The following is a 24,775-nucleotide window of genomic DNA, read 5'->3' as shown; positions in this document are numbered from 1 at the left end:
AATCCACCACATTGTCTCTAATCCAGTTATCAAGTTCAGCATCTTATCCTGCTTATCTTTGAGATAGAAAACCAGAGATGTGCCTTGTGGTTGCTAGGACCCAGCCTAAAATGTGCCATTTATCTTAGGCTTTCTTCACAGTTGCATTGGTAATCTGGTACCCTGATCCGAGAGAGGATCAGGCTACCGGAGCTCTCCGTATCCAGCATTGCTAGTTAAGACTGTGTACTGCCGGATCCCCATTGACTATAATAGGATCTGGTGGTGTTCTGCCGGCTTTTCCGGGATAAATGCTGGGTTTCGGCCATGTTTGGCCGACAGCTGGCATTTATACCAGAACAGGCTAACGGAATACTCTGCTGGAATGCGACCGCAACTGTGAACCGGCCTTACTTGTGTCTTCTTATGTGACAGAAGGGCTGTTGGGTCTTCTCAGAAACAGGGCTGCTAGCCCTGCAAACCCCAGATCTATGTTCCTTTACTAAAGAAAAAACTAATTCCACCCAAATAACACTTTATAACAACTTCTTTGTTTTCTTACCTCATTGGTTTTTAAAAGCACATTAGCTCTGATGACCAGATAAAGAGCAGAAATAATAGAGCTTTAAAATTATACCCGGGTCAGAGGAACGCCCACTGAAGTCTCAAGGAATGAATGTATATCAGAGTCTTGATTAGCAATATCACAGTCTAATGAAGCATTCCCGTGACATTATCTTCATTCCACATCCCCATTGTTTGGTGAATTTATCTGTGCCACAGTAATTATCTCACCGTTTTATTTCATTGAAATCTTTCTTGAAGACATGCTCCCCTGCCAGTTCCTCATTAGCTTCTGCCTAACAGACATTTTAGGAGACTATTTTTAGCGCATTATTCGCTAATGCATACAACAGGGGAGACGGAACAACAAGCCCCAGTAGATGGCGAGGGTATGAACTACTTCAAAAACCTCTTTGGGCTTTATGCTCAGTAAACCAGGGCAGAAATTCCAATTATATATGCTGCGAGAATTCTTATCAGATTGATGACTTACTTAACAACACGTTCACCACTGTACCGGATACACAGGCATTAGAGCCGCATTTCCACTACTGCGTAGGGGATGGAAAACACATTATTAGATTTTGAAATATTTCTAAGCCTCACATATCAATGACCCTTTCCTTGGTTACTGTAGAAACAACTAACAGTTCTATGAAAATCTCTAAGCTACATAATGTTGGTGGTGGGTGTGTATTAATTCTAAAAATCTTTAAAAAAAATTCTGAGTCTATTTGGGAAAACGAGAGAGAGAGAGAAAGGGGGAGAGGGAGACAGACAGAGAGAGAAGGAGAGGGATAGAGAGTTTTCCAGCCAGTCAGATCACTTACGATTCTGGCAGAATTTATTTGGATCATAATAGAATTGGATGGTCAATTTGGTTAAATTAGTCCCAAATCGAATTTTAAGGGAGTCATTAAATCAATGGAGTTTCTGATATTGTCTTCTGTCCTTCGTCCTATCTACTGCTCAAACGCTGGACCCGGACATGTCTGGTACATGCTCTCATGGGACTTAGTAATGACTGAAAGTACTTCTATGTTTAAAAGGTTTGTCCAGGATTAGAAATAAGGATTTGCTTTTTTCCAGAAAGAGTGTCACTCTTGTATCATTCTGTATCTGATACTGGAGCTCTTCTCCATCTAAATGAAAGGCAATAAACGGTAGACACAGTCCATGGACTGTAGTCCTGATTTCGGAAACAACAACCTCTTGCTTAATCTTAGAAAATTATACTAAGGCATGATTAGATATATTCTTTGTAAAACACAATATACAGGCTTAGTGGTATTGACAAAGAATGTTGAACCAGGGATCTGTCGGTGGTTAGGAAGGAATCTTGTCACTTTATGGCATACTGATCTATGGTGAGTAGTTGGGCCTGGTACCACACATTCAATCCTTCAAAGTAAATGGGGCTTAACTGTAAGAAAAGCTGTGTAAGACAAAGTGACACATGGTGATATGAAAAGGAGTTGGTGCAAAAGGCAAACTAAGCTCTTAAAGATCTGGCAGAATCAAGTAACGGCACAAGTAAACATATTGACCAACCAACGAAATCCTGTAAGCTGCTCCAAAAAGTACTCTGCTGTTAATTTAAAAGGGTTGCCAGAGACTTTAAAGGCATTATTTAAAAAAAAGAAAATATCTAAAGTAATGCATGCCATTATTTAGGATGGTACATTTCAAGCCGATTTGACCACTGAGGCCCTTGATTGGCTCCAGTGGTCACTACACTCAGCTGCTTCCTGGTCCTGCAGTGACCAGAAGCGTCTATGAACGGAGCAATGGAGAGATAGTAGATAGATGAGTCTTCCTTTTCATGTTCGGGGGCACAGGTCTGGTTTTGGCGCAGAGGCTGGACAACCCCTTTAACTACTTTTAAATAGTTAGCAATAGTTATTTCATTTTCTTTTACACCATTTGTGCTGTAAAGCAACTTTCATAAAATCTCGGGACACCTCATTAAGGTGCATCTGACTATATTTTTAGCATTCTCAGCTTAGTACACACGGAACAAACACAGTGCAACTTGCAATCATACTGTATGCCCTTTTGTGTCAATGTGAGACAGAGGTGTTGAAAACCTGATTATTAGTATATATTTCAGTAAACTTGAGTCCTTTAGAGGCTAAGTGTGAAAATCTCTGGATTCATGACAGCTAAAGGTGTGAGGCTATAACAAGTAATAACCTGCAAGGGCGGACAACGTACAGTAGACCTGACTTCTCGTGGATTTCTCAACTTTCTTCGATCTCTCATTATACCCCGATCCCTGGTAACAGCTGCATGTAATATTTTTTCATACACTTTGTTAGGATGGCTGGGATTATCATTTTCATATGCTTACGCCAGACCTTTGGGAATAGTAGGATTAGTTAGATGTGGAGATAAAATATGTGCATCTTTCAGCTATTTTCTTACATCTTCAGCTAATCTAAAAAACATACTTTTGTGGATGGGACATGGTAATCTGATTAAGTGAGCTTGGCATAGAGGTAGGGCTGACAGGCGGTTTGTGTACCGGGTATGTCATTTGTATAAACACATGTTGCCTTCAGAACAAAATGATATAGTAAATGCATAAATCCTAAAATAAAAGTACGTTATTGGTTTTAATCAGTTTTAATTCTTGAGTTAAAGCTGAATAAAGAAAAATAATGATTTGTTATCTCTATTATATAGGAAAATGTATACCTAAAAGCACAGAGTGTAGCTGAACATAAGTTATTGATCTAAAATATACATGACTAAATTACTGTATGGATACAGGTAATGTAAGGAAAAAAGAAAAAAGGTCTCTGATACGTTGCCTGGACTGTTCGCACTGCAGATCCTAGTATAGTGATGTGGGTCAAGTTCAAGGGCAGCGTGGAGATTTTAAATTCTGATATGCTGATTACAAGTGCAACTGTTTGGAAGAGGGGAGGAATTTTATGAGTACTTACATTTCGTCCCGTGCTTGGATCTGATGGTGTAAAACCGCATGGTGTAAAAGAGGACCTCAGGAATATCTACAGGTAATGTAAGGTTTAGAATTTTGAACTAAGCTGTGTACATGGTATAATTTGCGTGGCCTGACACTACAATAGGCTATAGCCATTAATACTACTTTATTCCACTATCCTGAACTTTTTTTCCTATATTTCTAAAAAAAAATTCAACAACAAAAGAGAACGAAAGGAAAAGGAAAGGGGAACAACCACTCCATTGTGCCCAAGAAATCATAAACGATATGAGTCCCATCAGGAATCTATTTGGGACCATAATTACAACATATAGCACAAAATGTATTAGGTAGCACAAAATGTGTATGAAAAAACTGCCTAATGGGGAAAGCGGATACAATATGAATCCTATAATGTTGAAATTTCCATGAATTAGGGCTCATGCACATGGCCTTTGCTCAGCTGTTCCATGCATTGGGGACCGCAATTTGCAGTTCCCAGTGCACGGGCAACATCTGTGCGAATTCCGCAGATGGATCCAAACCCATTCAACTTACAACTCATTAAGGATATAGGTGGTAAGTATTCCATACAATGTAAGTTCTTCATCCTGAACACTGCCCAGGAGTGGGGAACAGGCTGTCGGCAGAACAAGGCAATAAGAAATTTAGCTGCTGTTAATAATTGAAGCAGCAACCTGGAACTTGACTTTCCCAAGTCCCAAGAGTTATACATTTAACAGATAGGTTAATGGCTCTAGGGGGAAAGGACAATTAAAAATATCCTGACATAAGGACTGAACCAGCCACCAAATGGAACTGTTAGGGCTGCAGTTCGTGCCCACTGCCCTTCTGCTGTTCCTCAGGGGGAGAACGCTGTGCCACTCACCATGCCATCCGACACGCAGATCAACAGCATCCACTCCATGTTGCAGTCTCCATCATCTTGCCTAGTGTGCCCTTAGGGTGCGCACGCTCCCATGTGGACTTTTAAAGGGCCAGTATGCTCACTCAATCAAGCCTTCAGGTATTTAAGTTACCCTCCCTAGGTCGATGGGGGCCTGAGCTTTAAGATTCCTTATGCCCTGCAAAGGTATTTGGACTTAGCGCTTCTGTGTTTATCTTGTAATTTACATGTGTTATCCAGATTGCGTTCCCGTTTATGTTCCCGCCATGTACCCATCCTGCCTGTGTACTCGTGATCCCACAGTCCAGCTTTCAGTTCAAGTCCATTTAAGTTATCATAGTCTGTCTGTCCTGTCTGTGCTACAGTCTTGGCTCCTGCCTGCCTTGTTCCTGTATCCATCACTACCCCGGAACACGGAAGAGTTTAACATAATTCATCTGAAAGAGTCCCAGAGGCTCTTTACATGAGGAGATGATACGGAACGAATGCTCTTCCCAATCACTGCCCACATGCCATCAATCAACTGACAAACAAGCAAACAAACACCCTTTATGTGGTACTAAAAGTCATCATTTGTCAGCAACACATAGCCTGTGTAAACAGGGAATGTGCTGCCAACAAATAAAAACTTTATGTGGATGAAAAATCGTATTGATGATCTCAGCACTCAAAGTGACTGCAAGTAATGGCACGTACCGAGCGCTGCATCAGAGAAATCTAGAAGGACCCTTGGCATTGAATGCTAAAATTTTAGTTACATGTAGCCACCACTAGAGCAGGCTTAGGAGATGACAGAAGATAGAGTTAGAGGCTGAACTCAAGACAGATTAAGTCTCCATTAAGCTCCCATGCTCCACCTGGTATATGTATGAAGTACTTTTCTTGTCCATCTTCATGACTGTGAGAAGAGATGCAGGGCATTTAGAGGTTTGAAAAACAAAAAATAGAGTGACAAATTACTGAATAAATCAGATCAGAATGTTGTAACTAATAACAAAGGTGAGCAATAGGGATGAATGAATTGAATCTAAAATTCTGAAATTTTACCAGAATTTTCAAATATGTTCTGATTCTAACAAATTTTGTGTGATTCAGTTTGGGAGAATCGAGAGGAAGGAAAGAAGGAAGGACACTTGGGACATTTTTCATTTGGGAAACAGTTATTTGAATCCGAATCTGCCGATTTGGCCAAATCTGACCCGAATAAAATTTTGAGAGATTCGCTCATCTGTAGTGGACATTTACCTTTATCTTACACCATAACTTCCTACCTCCATGCAGAGCTTTTTTTGTGATTCTGTTACTCCACAATCAACCCCGTTGATTTACACTATGCTGCAGCATTCAACTGTGCCACCATCCTGAGCATGGCAATACAGTTGAATACAGGAGGAAACTTTCTTCTGCCAGCCAGATGCATAAGTAATTAATGCTCATAGCATTAATTGATGCTGAGAGAATCAGATCATTAAATTAAGTACTTGGCCGATGGCCATGCGGAGGGCTTAAGTGGTCCCCTGGTTGTTGGCCCACCAGGAAATGTCCCTGTAGGGTCTATAGCCAGTCCATCCCTGTGCAATTTAATGAGTAAATTGACAACTCGGTGGTCTCCAGTGGGGTGTGAACCGAAACCACTCAGTCACTGTCCAATCAGTGCAGACAGTTTCAGATACATTATAATTATATAAATATCTGATATTCAAAATCAGTTAGACCGATAATCATGCAAGCAAATTTGTTATAGTGTCTGCTTACAACAATCTGAATTAGGAGCAGATAGTTTATCTCAGATGGATCTGGTTATAGATGGCACTGGTACAAACAGACTGTTTACACATGGCACAGAACATAATATTGCGTCTTGTTCCAAGCGATGAAAACATGTTCTTCACATATCTGACATATTTATTTATTTCTGCAGTCACAGGATTCGCAAAAACCAGGGGTGATGACAAAATCATAAGGAAAAAAAAAGAGAGTTATCTCCGGTAGGTTTCTGTTTGACAAGTGTGAAGTATGTCATCGGTTGTCAAGTCCTATCATTAACACAAGTTCTCTGCTTCTTCTAGGAAGAACAGAAAACAGATGTTTAGCTCTTAAGGTTGTTCTACTGCCTACACACAGTGGAGCTCCTCGTGACTCAGTAAAGTGACTACTTGTTAGAATTCTGATGCACATGCCATGTACAGCATTTATTAAAGCAACCCTCCGTTCAAGAAACATACAGAACACATGCATTGTGACATCCTTTTCATCTTTCCGTTACAGATCTGCCAATTGTACGGGTTATTTTTTACCATCCAAGAAGACTGCTTCTTAGACTACATGATACATACTATGAATTTGGTAGTCCAAGTCACTTCCTGTTTTCCCATCCCTGCTCTTGGATTTGCCAGCACTGCTCACATTAGCAGCGATGACCAATCCGAGTGTGGCAGGAGATGTCTTGGACAACCAAATGCACATTATGCATCATGTAGTCTGGGAAGTGATGCACCATCTTGGGTGGCAGAAGAAGAGTCTGGGAATTGGCAGATTTGTAGCTAAAGTAGAGATAAAAAGAACGGCACCAAGTGTTCATTCCCTGTTAAAATACATTTTCTTTATTGAAGTGTAGGGTTACTTTAAATGTCTTAGACACTTTTGTGTCTCACTCACCTTTTTGGAAAAGGTGTGGCTTAGCAGGAATAGGGGTGTAACTTTTGTTGTTCTGAAATTGCACCCGAATTTGGTGCTAAATTCTGGCACAAAGTAAGCTAACTAATAGGTGGTATAAACTTACAGGGTAGGGTATGAAAGGCATTGCACCAGAAAATTGAAGTCTGTTTGGCTGTTTTGTCAGTGGAGTAGCCTTTTGTGACAATCTTTATGTGGTTTGTGCCATAGCAGAAAGCTTGTAATTACAAAGTGTAAAAAAAAATCATAAATGGTCGAATCACCCTTTTTTGGGCACTTTGCCTTCCTAAAAACATTTAAGAAAAAGTTATCAAAATTTTGTACAAACTCCAAAAATATCAATAAAAACTACAATGCTTTGTAGACACCTTGATAGCCAATTAGGAGTCAGGATATTGTCTGGTCTATTAGGCTGTGTGCTATGCGTGAAGCACAGACTCCATTGTGAGCTCAGCCATTGATATGAAAGGTGTATGCCACTTCTCTGGCAGACACCTAATGAAGACACAAGCCAGCCTTCTTTAAGATTTTTCAGGGATAATTTAGGGATATATTTAGTTAGGCAGATTGAATAACTAGGTACAAAGCAGCTTGTCTGCTCTGTGTGAGTATCTCCTTTAAGGCAGTTTTTCTCCATAGTGGCGTCAGATAAACCCCTGTAGTTTGCAAGACCTGCAGGATAAAAATAAGCCATGGGTGCTCAAACATCAACGCAGACACCATGACTCTACTGCAGCACATGAGGCAGAATAACCAGATGCAGTGGGAAAATAGAACTGGACAGTAATCAGAACAAGACTGTCCTCCTTCTCCTGTCTTCTTTGTGGCAGCCAGGCCGCGTCAACATTCTGTACATTGTTACTGTTTCTGCCGCTTAGACTGCTCATCTTCCTCCTCCACTCTATCAGTCATTGATAAAGAAATGTGGGGCCAGGGAACAACTATACACAGCCATAAATCTTATGGTCTGCAAGCTGAACTCTCACCTGGCCAAGTTTCTGGCGGTGCATTTGCTGCCACACCACTTAGTGGATTCCTCTAAGGTTAAGCAGTCAGGCATGTGTCTCACGTACTCAGGCCCTTCGAAGAGACGAACAGGTTTGTCAGTAGGGACAACTGCAGCATGAACTATGTCATCCCTCTGATATTTATCTTAATGCAGATTATCACACTGATGCAACAAGGGCTAGTGGAGGAAGAACAGCTTCCACATCTTGGTGGCCATACTGTAGATGTTGGGGACCAACACTGACAAAATATCATGGAGAAGCAAGTAAAAGATGAGGAGGAAAGGGATCAGTAGCTACCCCGGGAGAAGGAAGAGGAGTTGGTGGTGGAGTGGCATGAAGTTGGTGGTGATGATGATCATGATACTGGCCATGAGGACCAATCATCAGAGTGAGGAGTGGAGCCCTAGTTTAGACACAATTCATCAGTTCTAGCTGCCATTTTTTAAATTCTTTTTCATCCTTGACTGAACTGTGAGTTAGGCTGGCCATACACATGAAATAGCCAACAGCGATATCTCCCGGCTCCTCCAACACATACACATTCAGCCTATATGTGTAAGGTGGGAAAGCCACTGCCATACACATCTGACTTGACAAAAGCATCATACAGTTGACATCCAATCCTTATCTATACTGACATCCACCACAGGGAGAAGGTTTGGAGACCGCCATACACATTGGCCAACCTTTCTATCTTAGCTTAAGTGAAGAAGACATCTGATTGTATTCATGTTACATTGTTATATTGATGGCTAGGGCTACACCGGGGACAATTTGCAACATAGTTGATAAGAAAACATTTGAATTGTGGTAAAGCCACAATTTTACTGAGACTTGCTAATGATGTTACAGCATGTCGCCTGGAGCTGTGATGTAAAAGTGACTCTGGTGGACATTACTGTTACGGATGTGGTGAGGTGTATGTCGTGATGAGAATGCCAATTAAGTCATTTTAACTCAGCTGCATCAAACATGGTGGACTCTTAGGTTGACCCTACACATCTGAACCAACCAATTTCTGTGGGAATGGCCAACCATTGAACGTGTATGAAATGTCCATCTGACATTTGTTCAGCATAAGTCAGGAGAAAAAAGGAACAGGCATGTTGAATTATAACATAGTCTATGGAAAGATACACCGCCAGAGGTGCATGTCCATGGGGAGTTAATTGGAAATAGCTGTCGGCAGAACAAACATTTGACCAAGAAATACTGAAAATATTTGGCTACCTCCAGAGAGCCATGAGAGGTTTTTCTATGATAAGCTATGGGATATCATGTTCTTGCAGTCCTCCTGTTTTTCATATCTGCCCTTTTTTACACTTTCCATCAGTTGCTAACCTGAATTAACCTTCAAATGACCTTTAATGGCCACATTTGGGACTCTTTAGGCCCTGTAAACCATGTTTCTGTGTACTTTGAGCATGATAAATTCTTCTGATGAACGTGAACTTCAGCAGAATAGTGATAAGAGATTCATCGCTGCAGTGAATGGCTCCTGCAGGCTCTGTAGAAAACAAATGATTTAACAGTAATCCTTAATCAGGGCGTAGATGGATGGGTTTAGACTATGTATCGTCAAGGGCAGGGCTGCAGTTACAATATTCATTTTTCTCTTTCTTATTTCAATGATAAGAGTAATGAGATATGTTCATTCAACTGCAAAAGCAATTTACCAGACTCCGGGAAAATCTTATGTTGGAACCATAAACTTAATTGTTAGTATTTCTACTGCCATTACAGAGGACAAACAGAGGAGATCTCAAAGGCTTTACATATGAACGGAGCAGAACATGAGCCTCGCACTTACTTTCAACAGCCATATGTATTGTAAAGCTGTACAGATGACCTACAGTGATGAGGAGTTTGGGATGCGACAGCTAGTAAAACCTCAGACAGGTGTGTACAGCATATCAGTGGCTTTAGGTTATACAACTACATGACTCCAATCATCTCAATTAATTGTCGACATACAAGGCACAGATGCCTAGGCAGAATTTTGGACATCAGCAGCTTTAGAGGACTGTAGGGTGATCCACAACATCTCTAAGGATCTACTGTAAATGCAAAAAGTATAGTATATTGGGGGTAGACAAATGGGGGAACATTTTCTCTACCAGTGTTTACTGGTTGGTATATAATATAAGTATTTAATATGTATCTGTATATACAAATTCTGCAATAGAATAGACAGCAAACAACACTAAAATAAATATATGACTAGAAGAACCGACTGCCATCTGTTGGTTAGAAGTTGTACAGGTCACAAAATTGCATGATTATCTGAACGACTTTATACTGTACGTCAAACATTTCGGTTATAAATAGGGTTGAGCAAATCAAAGTATCCAAAGTGGACTTTGATACGAATTTCATGGAAAATTCGATTTGCTGCCAAGCCGAATTTCCTAGTGCTTCGTGGTAACAAATCAATTTTCCTTGAAATGGCATAAAAAAATGAAAAAACTAAAAACAAAACATTCTCACTTCATCAGTTTGAGCGCGAAGAGTAGTGATGGACGAACATCGGCCGGGACGGTTCACGAACGCGATCAAATGTTCGTGAACCACAAGTTCGCGGCGGGCCCCATTCACTTTATTGGCAGGCGAACCTGAAAAACCTTTAGCTCATATCTGAAGCCACCAAATACTTAGTAGAAGTGTATAAATAGTCCCACAACATGGACAGTGACATACTAGAGGGGGATCAATGACAAAAATTCCAACTAAAAATATGTATCTTAATCAGGGGAAATTTTTATGCGTCTTAAAGGTAAATTCTCTGAAATGTGCCCTGCTGGAGCCTCGAGAAATTTTATTTTAGGCCTTAAAAATTAGGCATTTACCTGACATAAAAGAAATTCTGATTATGTGGCTCAGGGTACATTATGCGGTCAATGGACAGAAATTTGACTGCAGGCCACTGGACTACAGGCCCCAAACATTAAGATCAAGTGATTATGTGGCTGGAGGTACAGTCAGGTCCATAAATATTGGGACACCGACACAATTCTAACATTTTTGGCTCTATACACCACCACAATGCATTTGAAATGAAACAAACAAGATGTGCTTTAACTGCAAACTGTCAGCTTTAATTTGAGGGTATTTACATCCAAATCAGGTGAACGGTGTAGGAATTACAACAGTTTGCATATGTGCCTCCCACACATTTTTAGCATACAGTATTTTGTGGTATGCTCCTATATAAAAAAAAGCTCAGACAACTATGATTTTCTATACATAAAAAAGAGAAGAGTATAGTTATGTATTCCAGCCTGATTTAAACCAAAAGTTGACTCTTTTTACCTTCACTGGGTGAATAGGGGCCTATGGATACATCTGATTTATGCACCAGGAACTGCCAACAGAATAAGAACATAAGCCTAGCCTAGGAGATATATCTGATATGTCAGAAGAGGTTGTCCTATTGTACAGGAAGCTGCCCCATTGGTCCAAGCAGATCGTTAGAGCTTCAGATGTAGAACATGGCTGAGCCAAATCTGGCAGAGCGAAAGGTCTTCTACGTTTGCTGTATGCTCTGGCTAATAGAGGATGTCCCAAGTCCACGTTCAGACTTCCATATGCTCTGATTGATCACATGGACCTTTAGGTACACAAAATAGGGCTTTGCAAAATTTTTGTCCTCACCTAGTTTTTGCATTTTCATACCACTCACTCCAGTTTTAAAAATAGCTGGGAAAGTGGGTGTGGTTAGCTACGTGGCTGTGGTTTCACTCCAGATTTATCACTGTGACTGTCACAAACTCAGTCCAGTAGTGGGGGTGGAGTAGCATTTCTAAAAAGATTATTTGCAAAAGTGGCCAGGATGAGGTTAAAAGATAAAAGGTCACAAAGTTTGTTGCAAATGAGCATTTGTGATTTATGACTTTTCTACACCACAAAACTGACGTAAAGCTTTAATAAATGACCCCTGCTGACTTCAAATATTATTCTCATGATAAACTCCCCTCAAAAGGTCTGGTTAGATCAACCATTGCAGTGATGCAGGTTATGCCACATGCATATACTAGACCTTGGGACAACTTCTGTAGTGATGCCGGTTATGCTACAGGTAAGTAAAACAACTTGGGACAACTCCTTTAGTGATGCTGGATATGCTACGGGTATATACTAGACCTTGGAACAACCCCTTTAGTGATGCGGGTTATTCTACAGGTAAGTACCATACCTTGGGACAACCCCTGTAGTGATGATCGTTATGCTACAGGTATAAACTAGACCTAAGGATAACTCCTGTAGTGATGCCAGTTATACTACTGTTATATACTAGACCTTGGGACAACCCCTGTAGCAATGATGGTTATGCTACAGGTAAGTACCACACCTTGGGACAACCCTTGTAGTGATGCCAGTTATACTACTGGTATATACTAGACCTTGGGACAACCCCTGTAGCGATGATGGTTATGCTACAGGTAAGTACCACACCTTGGGACAACCCTTGTAGTGATGCCAGTTATACTACTGGTATATACTAGACCTTGGAACAACCCCTTTAGTGATTCCGGTTATGCTACAAGTAAGTACACACCTTGGGACAACCCCTTTAGAAATGCCAGTTATGCTACAGGTATATACTAGACCTTGGGACAACCCATGTAGTGATGCCAGTTATGCTACTGGTATATGCTAGACCTTTGGACAACCCCTGTAGTGATGCCAGTTATGCTACAGTTAAGAACCACACCTTGGGATAACTTCTTTAGTGATGCCGGTTATGCTACAGGTATATACTAGACCTTGTGACAACCCCTGTAGTGATGGCAGTTATGCTACAGATATATACTAGACCTTGAAACAACCCCTGTAGTGATGCCGGTTATACTACAGGTATACACTAGACCTTAGGACAACCCCTGCAGTGATACCGGTTATGTTACGGGTATATACTAGACCTTAGGACATCCCCTGTCGTGATGCCGGTTATACTACAGGTATATACTAGACCTTGGGACAACTACTGCAGTGATGCCGATTATGCTACAGGTAAGTACCACACCTTGGGATAACTTCTTTAGTGATGCCGGTTATGCTACCGGTATATTCTAGACCTTGGGACAACCCTTGTAGTGATGCCAGTTATGCTACAGGTATATACTAGACCTTAGGACACCCCCTGTCGTGATGCCGGTTATACTACAGGTATATACTACACCTTGGGACAACCCCTGCAGTGATACCGGTTATGCTACAGGTATATACTAACCCTGTTAGGCTGCAACATTAATGGAAGACCTGAGTCTGAAGAGAGAGCAGCAATTGAGGGGAACAGCTGTTCACGATCACTCGTACAAACAAAGTTCATTACTCTCTACATTTGGGGAACAGCTGGGATTTCTATAATATCAGCAGTTGCGAGCTTCAAATGGCCATAGAGAAGTATAAAATTATGAAAACACTATCATTTTTACTGCACAAAGTGTTCTGCTGAATTTCCTTTATAATAGGAGTAGATGACTCTGGTGTAATGATGCATATGGGTAATTCATATTAAAAGGCAACAGGAGGAAATCTGAGTAGTATCATTTGCAGTCAGTCAGGAATGTTTGACACGGGGGTCATCTGAAGATCGTGTTGCTCTGACTCTTGCTTAGCGGGACCTGCTTGAAACTACAATGCACATTCATTCACTCCAAGGCGTCTTGACAAACCTGCAAAAGTTCTCCAGAACAGTATGGAAGATTTTAATAAGACCTAACACATTTTTACAGTCAGGTTTATGAAACAGAAGAAAGAAATGAAAGAGAGATTCGTGCAGGGCTGTCTATGTTAATGGTGGTACGATGAACTTGTAATGGAAGCTGTTTCAGGTTAAAGTACCATAAAGTGAGAACAGTGATGTAACTGTTATATGGTAAGAAACGGGACATATGAATTTATAACAAGGTCCCTATGTCTACACTGCAGCATGTGAAGTCATTGGCAGGTTGACTTTATGGTAAAGGTTAACAAATAAAGGCCATGGATAGGGGCGTAACTACCCTAGCGGCAGACCATGCGACTGCTATGGGGCCCAGGGCAAGAGGGGGCCCAGTTGGGATCATCTCCTCTTCTACTGGGGGTGAAAACTTGGTCAAAACTCTACCCTCTAGTCTAAAGGAACACCTTTTAGCAAATGAGACAGTGGGAAAAAATGGCCCAAGGGTCATTGAAAGGGTTTAGGCAGAAACCCTTCTGTCCTGTGTGGGCGCCTGGTTTTATCCTTGCTATGGGGCCCTTACTTCTCTATGTACGCCACTGGCCATGGACAATTTATTTTTCCATCCAAAATGTTGTCTGCTATTTCAATGGTGACTTTGATATATACATAGTATGACTTAAAATCCCTTACAAGGGTAAACCAGTAACCAGCCTGCTCCCAGAACCTGCTCAGAATAAACAACTTCTATCAAAGTGAGGAGGCATCTGACATGGGAGCAGAACAGAGCTAGAAAAGCCCTTTAAATGTTGCCAATTATGCTTCCAAGAGTATTCTTAGGAAGCCTCAATCACGTCATCTTCTTATGATCTGGAAAAACTCAAGCTCAAGTATTATCACCTCGATGTTCTAAAAGTATCAGGAGAAAATGGACTTATCTCCAATTCATTCAGGAGTCTGATTTACATCTGGGACTTGAACGATTTTTTTTTCACTTCTTCTTGGCTATTGAACTATTGTGTTAACTTGTGAAATCTTTGATAATTGCAATTGTTTAAGAGTCAAAAACTCAACTTATCCAGGTACGAGGGTCTGTCTCATGTATAATGGGCTGCAGCTGTGAAAACAATCCCTAAGCCATCCATACGCTATATCATGTCATCGGTGGACGTTTAATAAGCCTACTATCTGCTGAACCTTTTTATTAGGACCAGTGGGAGGAAAATAAATATATCAAGCAGGGAACATCTGAGCCTGAGATATTATACGCTTTTTTAAAGACACATATTGTGGCTCGTATGTGTTCTACGGCCAGGCCATAAACCAAGAAAATGGCCATAAAATACATTTAACATTATCTTTATAAGTAGATGCTTCTAAGCACTAAATTATTTGGCAGAAGTTATTTAATTCTGACATATTTAATGACTAAGGAAAGAACACCGCATCTGTGGCGACTACATACTTGTACGATTGCTCCCCTGAGCTCAGAAACACGACTGCGATGAGTAACTTAAGCATTTTGTAAATGGTTCCCCATAATATCAGACAGGTTAATTGTTCTGCCGCTCTCCAGGCAATGTGGAGAGGTATCTGAATCCATATAATAGCTACACGTTATTTTCCACCTTTCCTCTAGATGCTCTCAAAAATTCATTACACTAATATTTCACTTGTTGAGAAAGGGAGGACATGGGGTTACAGAGTGAAATTATCAGGTGGAATGAGGAAGAAGAACTGGTCCAAAGGTTAGGAGGAGTCTGCAGCTCCCTCTGTGCATTAGATCACAGCTCAAACCTTCTTCCATGAACACAGCACATAAACCTTTTATTTCAAGGGAACCTGTCATCAGGATGTGGCCCACCAAACCATCACCAAAGTGTTATCCATTAAGCGTAGTCCACAGAGTCAGTGTTTGGTCGGTGATTTCCATCAGTGGTTGTTCACCAAATCCAGGAGTGAAGCCTACATAGAGATAAGGTCTAATGGAAATATCTGCCCCTGTTCTGGACCTCTGACCTGCAACTGGTATTGGTTGACGACCACAGACGTGTGAACAAGGCCTTATGGTGACAGGTTTACAATGATGATCTTCGTTCTACTTCCCGTTTCTGCATAAAGAGGTAAAAGAACGTTCATTGATGCATTCCCATGCCAGGAAGGAGTCCAGGGGGTGTGGTCTCTCTGCAGTCATCACAAGCCTCCTAAAACTCCTTGCCTTCAACTGCAAACTGTGCATGCACCGAATGACATTGTAGGCGGCGTGTGACAATGTACCTACTCTGTAGGATGTCAATCATACCAAGAGAGGAACCAGTCAGCATGACTCCTCAGAAGGGCAACTCCGTCCCTATGACTCAATGTTTTCCTTCTTCATTATGCAGAAAACGGCCAGAAGATAGATCTTCATTGTAAATCTGGTATCATAATGGATAAAAGGTTTGTGGCTTTTTGAGGGCTAAATTCCGATGACAGGTTACCTTTAAAAATAATTATATACAGAACTGAAATGAATATCATTATTATTATTTATCATATTATACAGTACGATTATAGTAACAGTGACATTGTGGCACCACTGTGAGGCCAGTGTATGGCAGTATTATAAGGGCACTTGCATTGTAAATGTTGCTCTGTGTGGTGGTATTTAAGAGGTATTCTTATCCTATAGTGATGGAATATACTGTATAGCTAGGATATGGCATCACTTTATGGTAGTCGGGTCCAACCTCTGTAAACCCTACCAATCCTTAAAGTAAAGAGGCCACAGTACTGGAGTAGACCTGGACCCCTTTCCTGCGTAGTACTGTAGCCCTCACAGTCATTTCCTGTGCAGGGAGCTGCAGTTGGCTTCTGCCACCTGAATGGGGCTGTGCGTCCGGTCCTATAAACCACATAGCTGTGGCATCGCTGTGCAGTGAAAAACACGAAAGGTGCAGCAGAAATATATACCTGTCCCTGGGTGAAGTCATAAAAAGAGAGGACAAGTTCATAGCAAACGTTATGATGCTGAGGTTTTGTTCCCACGTGTGGTCAGGGCTTCTATAGTGCTTTACAGCAACAACAGCTCAGTTTGCGGCAATATTCCTGTCACTATAAAATGCTAGAACCCATCACAGATGACATAGTCCATTATCAATGGAAGTCATGAGTCCAGTGTAAACAGAGCCAACACAAGAGCCTGCACTTGCTGTGTATAACCGCACCTTAGAACCATTTCCTCTGGTGGGTATAGGTATACCAGTCTGCCACAGTTTATGGCTGACCCAAAGTTTTTACAGGATCTACAGCCCATGTTTCAAATTCTGGAAATTATATTAAATCAATGCTGTGACTAAGAACAGGAAGTCACATTTTCCTAAGACCATTTAGCAGGATCATTATGGTCTGATCTTCATTTCCTTCTTTTATTAAAAATGAAAAATTATCTCATTTTATGGACAGATTCATAAAAATAATTATAATGTTTGAAAGCAAGAAAAGGAAAGAAAAGGAAAGAAAAGGAAAGAAAAGGAAAGAAAGAATAGATAGACATGAGATAGATAGATGGATGGACAGAACGATAGATAGATAGATAGATAGATAGATAGATAGATAGATAGATAGATAGATGGACAGACCGATCGATAGATAGATAAAGAGAAGATACAACAGTAGAACTGTCACAGAAGTGAAGAAACTGGGTGCAATCCTTCCAAGACCACTGGCTAATAGTCCAGAGATTCAACTTTAAAGATAAAGCAGCGCTCCAATGTAGGTAAAAGGGTGAAGGACCTGCTTGAGAAAGGCACCATTGGGCTCGGTAGAAACGTTGTGTTTTGGGGTAATAAAGTGGCTCCATCACTCTTTTACCTACATTGGAGTGCTGCCTCATCTTTCTAGATAGATAGATTAGAGATAGATAATAGAAAAATAGATAGATACTAGATAAATAGATAGATATGAGATAGATAGATAGATAGATGGATATATAGATTAGATAAAACACTGTCTTTCTATAGTCCTGAATGACAGGATTGTCTATTACTTTGGTAGATTCGACCTTCAGAGCTCATGGATCTGTAATGGCTGCCATATTGGATATCGCCCGGCTTTCCCAGAAGATATAACTAAGAAATTGCTGAACAGATTATTTTACAAGGTGGTAAGACGGTTCTCTTCACAGTCAGGACCCGCATGGCGCATTAATATCCAGAAATCAGAGGTCTTCCAATACCTCAACTTATTTAGTTTAATAAGTCAACTGCTAAGTTCCCCGAGATTTCATTACATACAGCATTCATAAATACATATATTTTGATAATTTCCTAGATTAAGTAAAGTGCTATTTTGGCAGGGATAGAAAGCTGAAGGCTTATGCGGGAACTACACCCATAAAGCAGGGCTAGATTTAGTGTGTTTCTCATAACTGTTGTATTATTTTATGCTCTCGTCATCGACACTCATCGCGTGTTTTGCCATAAACATATTAATATTATATAATTACATGCCCTTGGAGCTCTTATATCAGGTTTTACCCAGACAACCCCTTTTCTGATAGCTCAGTCGTTTTAGGCTACTTTCACACTATCGTTAATATTTTCCGGTATTGAAATCCGTCATAGGGTCTCAATACCGGAAAAAAAAAGCTTCCATTTTGTCCCCATTTATTGTCAATGAGGAGAAAACGTAACTAAACAGAACGGAATGCTCCAAAATGCATTCCGTTCCGTTCTCATTCCGTTCTGGGATCCGGAGCATTTTCTCTGACACAATAGAAAACGGATCCGTCCCCCATTGACTTTCAATGGAGTACATGACGGATCCGTCTTGGCTATGTTAAAGATAACACACCAGGATCCGTTCATAACAGATACAGATAGTTGTATTATCAGTAACAGAAGCGTTTTTGCTGAACCCTGCCCAATCCAGCAAAACCCCTAGTGTGAAAGTAGCTTAACCTGAATTCCCATGTACATTACATAGAATATATGAGATTTTTATAGTGATTTGTGCCAAATGACAAACTCAGAGCTGCTACAGTATATCTGTAAGTGTACATAAAACCTTTGAATTGAAAAGTAAGCAATTTTTTTATTTTACAAATTTTTTAAGGACTTGTCCCACGGTAAGAACTTATCCCCTATTCACAGAATAAAGGATAAGTATCTGATTGGTAAGTGTCGCCGATCCCGAGAATGAAGTCCTGGAGCCCCGGGAGTGAATGAAGCATCACTCCGTTCCTCTCCATTCAACTCTATGGGAGTGCCGAGGAGAGGCTGAGTACAGCACTTGGCTATCTCCGGAAATACCATTCAGTCCCATTCAGTCCCATACAGTCCCATACAGTCCCACAGAGGTGAATGCAGCACCCATGCATCAACAGCGAGCAGGCATAACCACCACCTCATACTTTTGTAGTTTAGTAAATCCCCTTTCTTAGAACTTTGTATCATGTTATTGCTCTGTTTTTCCTCCTGAAAATGTATGACTATATTGACTACTGGGTGCTGCCATGCCCATTGTTGGTGAGGAGCAAAGTATTGAAAAATTCAATTCAGCTGCTTCACCGGAAAAAAAAAATGTGCTTTGTGACAAATTACTTTGTCACAAAGCGCATTTCTTTGTAAGGAAAAGTGCAATGATAGGGCAATTGCGCCGTTCCCTGTCACTGTACCCATTAGATGCCGCGTTCATTGCTGATCGCGGCATCTGACAGCAATAATCCAGTGTAAAATCAATTTTATTTTTTTTGAAAATCATACTTACCTCATCTATTTGATCATGAAGGGCAGGCTGCCGCCATCTTGACTGAAGATCTAGCGCAAAATCTCATGCGGCCCGTAATAACGTCATCACGTCGGCCAGCATGGTGACGTCCACAGGATTTTGTGCGAGATCTTCAATGAAGATGGAGGCGGCCGGCTCTTCGCTCTCAATTGGATAAGGTGAGTATGATTTTTTTTTTTTACCGCCCTTTCAGGGAAAATTTATTTCCTAGCGCGAAGCACGAGGAGATCCAGCTTCGAGGCGAATCAAATTTTCCCTGAAATTCGGATCAAGTTCGATTCGCTCAACCCTACCCATTGTCAGTAGGGCATTTCTCTACACAGTTGAAACTGCATCAAAAACGTCCCCAAAAACTGCATGTGTAAATCCAGCCTAACACCGGATGGTATAAAGTTCTCTCCAACATTAAAGGGGTTAAGCCATATTTGAGGTAAAAAAATGAAAATTAGACATCATATCGTATGGGAGGATCTCCTTCTAAGAAACTTGTACCTCCCATGGATCCAGAGATCTTTCCATTCATCATTCCAACGGCTCTGCTAGATTCTCTTAGGATGGCAGCTCAGAGGTTGTTTCCTTTCTCAGGGGACGTATCCCTTCTACCGCAACTTTCTCTCTATTACAGCACAGGGTTGTGTCCTTACTGCTGCAGCCCTCTCCCTATCACAGCTCAGGGATGTGTCATTTCCCAGGGAGTGTGCCCTTTCTGCTGCAGTTTTCTCCCTGTAACTGTCACAGCTTTAACAACCTACTGTATATGGTTAGTGGCAGTTGAAGGATGGAACTGAGTATTCGCGACCATGATAGTAGGTGGACGTGCATATTACTATATCGATTAAACACTGCAGTAACCATTATAATGAAGCAAAAGCAACTGAAGCATTTCTGCAACAGAATGACATTACAAAAGTACCGTAACTGGTATATATACAGTATATTAAAATAAAATTTAATGACACAACCCCTTTAAAGATTCAGCATCATCCCAATGAACAGCAACCATTTGTATCCTAACAGAATGAAAGCATAAAAGGGATATATAAACTGTAATATAGTGAGTATAAAATAATACCGTCATATGATGTCCCCTCTCATTGGTGTTGAGTATCCCTTTAATAAACCACCATCCTATTATATAAATTGCTGTGACTGATTGGCGGCAATTAAACTTCACTAAATACGGAATTTAAAGACAGTTAATGTTACAAGGGATATTAAGGGTCTCTTGTCTCCTGGAAATGTATCAGTCAATTTCCTGCGAAGTATGCAGCGTATAAATAGCCTTATTCAGGATGTACGCAGTCGAGTCAGGTTTCCTAAATTGTAACTAATATCTTGCTCTAATTTCCTTGTGCTGCTTCCTAAATGTGCATTTTAAATGGGGGGAGCGCTCTTAACATTGACCTGCGCAGCCTTAAATATTTCCCTCCACTGTTGCATTACCCAGTGATTGATTCGAAACTACTCGCTGGGAGCTGATTTAACAAATGGTAGTAATTGTGGATTCATTAAATGTTTTGTGGTAGCCGGGAAAACAAGACATTAGGAAGCTCTAAATCTTCATAATAAATCAGCGTCCTGTAGGTCTAGTGGTGAATCCATTACAGTAACCAAACGTTCCCTTTACTCGTCAGGTCTCGTCTACCGGAAAACCTAAGTGTCTACCCTGAATGGCTCTCAACGAGTGAAGTTTAAGTTGACTTCCTCCAAAAATCCAAAAATCAGTCAATATCACTCTTCTCTGTTAAAGGAGTATTCTGTCTCCGGCACAACTTTTTACCTAATTTCCACTGGTTACAATCTGATAGTGTTTCGCTTTCTCTCCCCCGATTCCATTGCATGTGATGGTCAAACATGGACAGCGCTGTAGGGTGGCAGCAATGAGGATGAGACTTAGGGTACTTTCACACTTGCGTTAGAGGATTCCGGCAGGCAGTTCTGTTGCTGGAACTGCCTGCCGGATCCGGAAATCCATAAGCAAACGGATAGCATTTGTTTCCGGATCTGGATGCGGATCTGTTTGACAAATGCATTGAAATACCGGATTTGTCTCTCCGGTGTCATCAAGAAAAACGGATCCGGTATCTATTTTTTTCACATTTTTAAAGGTCTGCGCATGTGCAGACCGTGAAACCGGATCCGGCATTAATACATTTCAATGGAAATTAATGCCGGATCCGGCATTCCGGCAAGTGTTCCGGAATTTTGGCCGGAGAAAATACCGCAGCATGAAATGGTATTTTCTCCGGCCAAATACCGTTAGAGGGACTGAACTAAAGACATCCTGATGCATACTGAACGGAATGCTCTCCATTCAGAATGCATTAGGATAAAACTGAAGCGTTTTTTTTCCGGTATTGAGCCCCTGTGACGGAACTCAATACCGGAAAACTTTAACGCTAGTGTGAAAGTACCCTTAAACAAACCTCATTCACACAGTGTGTAAAAAAATCTGCAGCGGAAATTGACCTGCCTTGCCTATTTTAAATTAGTAAAAAGTCAATTTATGCTGCGTATATCTATATGGCGCCACAGCATATCTACAGCGAAATCCAGGTCAAATTTACAAGCACCACGCACAAATTTTGAAGCGGATTTGTTGCAGATCTTACTACAGAAATTCTGTGTGGTCGTCTCCTATATGGTCAGGTTCTAAGAACACAGGTTCCAAGTACATTTGATCCTTTGGGTCCCAACTGTGGGGCCCTGCCGGTCAGACTTTTGGAATAAGACCACATGGCCCAGTCGTGATCCGTTTAGGTCACGGCCAGCTGAGGTCAGGAACCGCGTGGCCAATTAGGCCACAGCTGCCTGATATTTAACTAAAGAAGACCGCACTGTATAGGCGGTCTGAATACTTAATGGCCATGCTGTATTGAAGGTGCCGCGAGGCCATTAAGAATTCATACCACCTATACAGTGCGCACTTCATTAGTTAAATATCAGGCAGCTGCAGCCTAATTGGCCACGTGGTTCTTGATCGCAGCTGGCCTTGACTTGAACAGTTCACAACCTCGCCATGTGGTCACACGCTTATGGTGGTTATCAAAAATTGTTAGCTTGACCAATTTCTGGGAAAGCTGTTAGACAGAACTGATGGACAAACTGGAGACAAAAGCTAGAAGACAAGTCATGGTGACCCCTACAGGTGATATCAGCTAGCTTTTGGGACTCGTGGTTTAAGTTGGACATACATCTTTTATACCTGACAGACTGGAGAACCATTTCACCAGGAACTGTCCCCTACTAGATTCCAGGACAAGCTACAAATCCACCCCTGGGTATGTCTCTCTGCTTCCACCACTAATGAGTCCTAGCCAGGTAGAAGACTTCCATGGCCTTCCATAGCATGTGAGTAGTACAGTATATATCTCATGTTACCGTACATAAACTGATGAGGAAACACTAACCTGCCTGGTTGGTTGTGATGCTGACCGCAACAATGTGTCTCGCTGGTATGCTCTGGTCAGATACCCCATTCACAGATTCAATTTCAAAAGTATAATTGGTGTGAGCAAGTAAATCCATGATGGTCACAGTGGTGTTGGTTAAACCAATCTGCCGGGGGATAAACCTCAAATTTCCTTTGCAAGCTTCACAAAACCTGGAGTTTCCACCACATTTCTTGCAGACCACATTGAATGTGAGATCTTTTCGTCCACCAGTGTCCAGCGGCCAGCTCCAGTCCAATATAACCGATGTTTCATTGATATTAGATATAAGGTTTCTGGGTGCAGAGGGCGGTCCTACGAAAATAAAAGAGCAGAAATGTGTGATACATTTTTGTACAGAACTATCCAAGAACTAGACATTCTGTCCATCTGTAATGGACAGTACTCTTAGGTTTAAAGGGGTTTTCTGGCATTTAAATATTGATGGCCTATCCTCAGTGTATCTCATTAATATGTAATCCGTAGGGACAAACTCGTGGCACCCCCCACTGATCAGTTGTTTGAAGAGGCGGCGCCCTGTGGCATCATGTACATCAATCACATAGCTTTTCTGCGGTTCAATCATATTTGAGAAAATGTCATTGAGCTGCAATACCAAGCACGGCCATTATACAATGAATGTTGCAGTGTCTGGTATACATTGAAGAGGGTGCAGAGTTTGCTCAAGTGCTGCGGACTCTTCAAAAGGCTGATCAGCAGGAGTGTCGGGAGATAGACCAGATATTCATAATCTATCTTGAGGGTAGGCCATCAATATTCTTGACACCTGGAAAATCCCATTAATGCATTCCCCAAGACCAGATCTCTGAGCAGATAATTGCATGGGGAGCCAAACTTATTTATATGTCTTCTTCTATGGATGTATAATGCATACAGATATGGAAATAGAGGGGCACATTTATTAAGACCAGCGCTTTAGACACCGGTCTTAATAAGGCCCTGTGCTAGTGGTGGATCTGCCGAAGTTATGAAGAGGTGAAGGCCTCTCCACAACTTCGGCACATCCAGCGCCACTTCTAAATGTAAGACAGCTTCCGAGCTGTCTTACATTTAGACCTTTTTCTACGCCTAAACCAGGAGTAGAAAATGGTAAATGAGATGGACCTGACGGCCTGTCCCCGCCCACACTATGCCCACAATTTTAGACCCGGTGTAACGTTACATTACCCTACTTCGTGAGATTTCCCTACCTCCTAACTTCCGATAGCACCGGAAATGACGTGAGGAGGCGTGCTGGAGTTTTGACGATATGCACATGCGCAAAAGGACAGTTTAGGGAAAATCTCACAGCGGAGTTCAGCTGGACACCGGGACACTGCGCATGCGCCGGAGAGCCTCACCAGCCTTAGGCTAGGGAAAGATCACGGCCCATTGCGCAAGCGCGGCTAACTACAGAACATCCATCCGATCTCCGCGCTTGCGCAGTGTGGGGGTAGGGAGATCTGATGGCCATTTTTTCTGTTAAATAAATATATATATATATATAAAAATGAAAAAATGACCATCAGATCTCCCTACCCCCAAACTGCACAGGCGCGGAGATCGGATGGATGCTACCGCACTTGCGCACTGAGCCGTAATCTTTCCCTACCCTAAGGCTGGTGAGGCTCTCCGGCGCATGCGCAGTGTCCCGGTGTGCAGCTGAACGCTGTGAGATTTTTCCCTAAACTGTCCTTTTGCACATGCACAGATCCTCAAAACTCCGGCACGCCTCCTCACGTCATTTCCGCTGCGACCGGAAGTTAGGAGGTAGGGAAATCTCACGAAGTAGGGTAATGTAACGTTACACCGGCATAATTGCGGAAAATT

At 41.5% G+C, this 24,775-nt stretch overlaps 1 protein-coding gene across 2 annotated transcripts in view; it reads right to left on the bottom strand.

Annotated features, from left to right (window-relative positions):
- Nucleotides 1-24,775, bottom strand: part of EPHA3 (EPH receptor A3) — a 371,911-nt gene that overhangs the window by 106,793 nt on the left and 240,343 nt on the right. For both annotated transcript variants that reach the window (XM_040423262.1, XM_040423263.1), the window contains exon 5: nt 22,925-23,260. In XM_040423262.1, coding sequence (XP_040279196.1) covers nt 22,925-23,260 — 336 coding nt within the window. The remainder of the gene's footprint in view (nt 1-22,924; nt 23,261-24,775) is intronic.

Source organism: Bufo bufo, chromosome 3 (assembly GCF_905171765.1).
Source record: "Bufo bufo chromosome 3, aBufBuf1.1, whole genome shotgun sequence".
Taxonomy (NCBI): domain Eukaryota; kingdom Metazoa; phylum Chordata; class Amphibia; order Anura; family Bufonidae; genus Bufo; species Bufo bufo.
The sequence above is the reverse complement of the archived record's forward strand: the minus strand, read 5'-3'. Positions and strand labels throughout refer to the sequence as shown.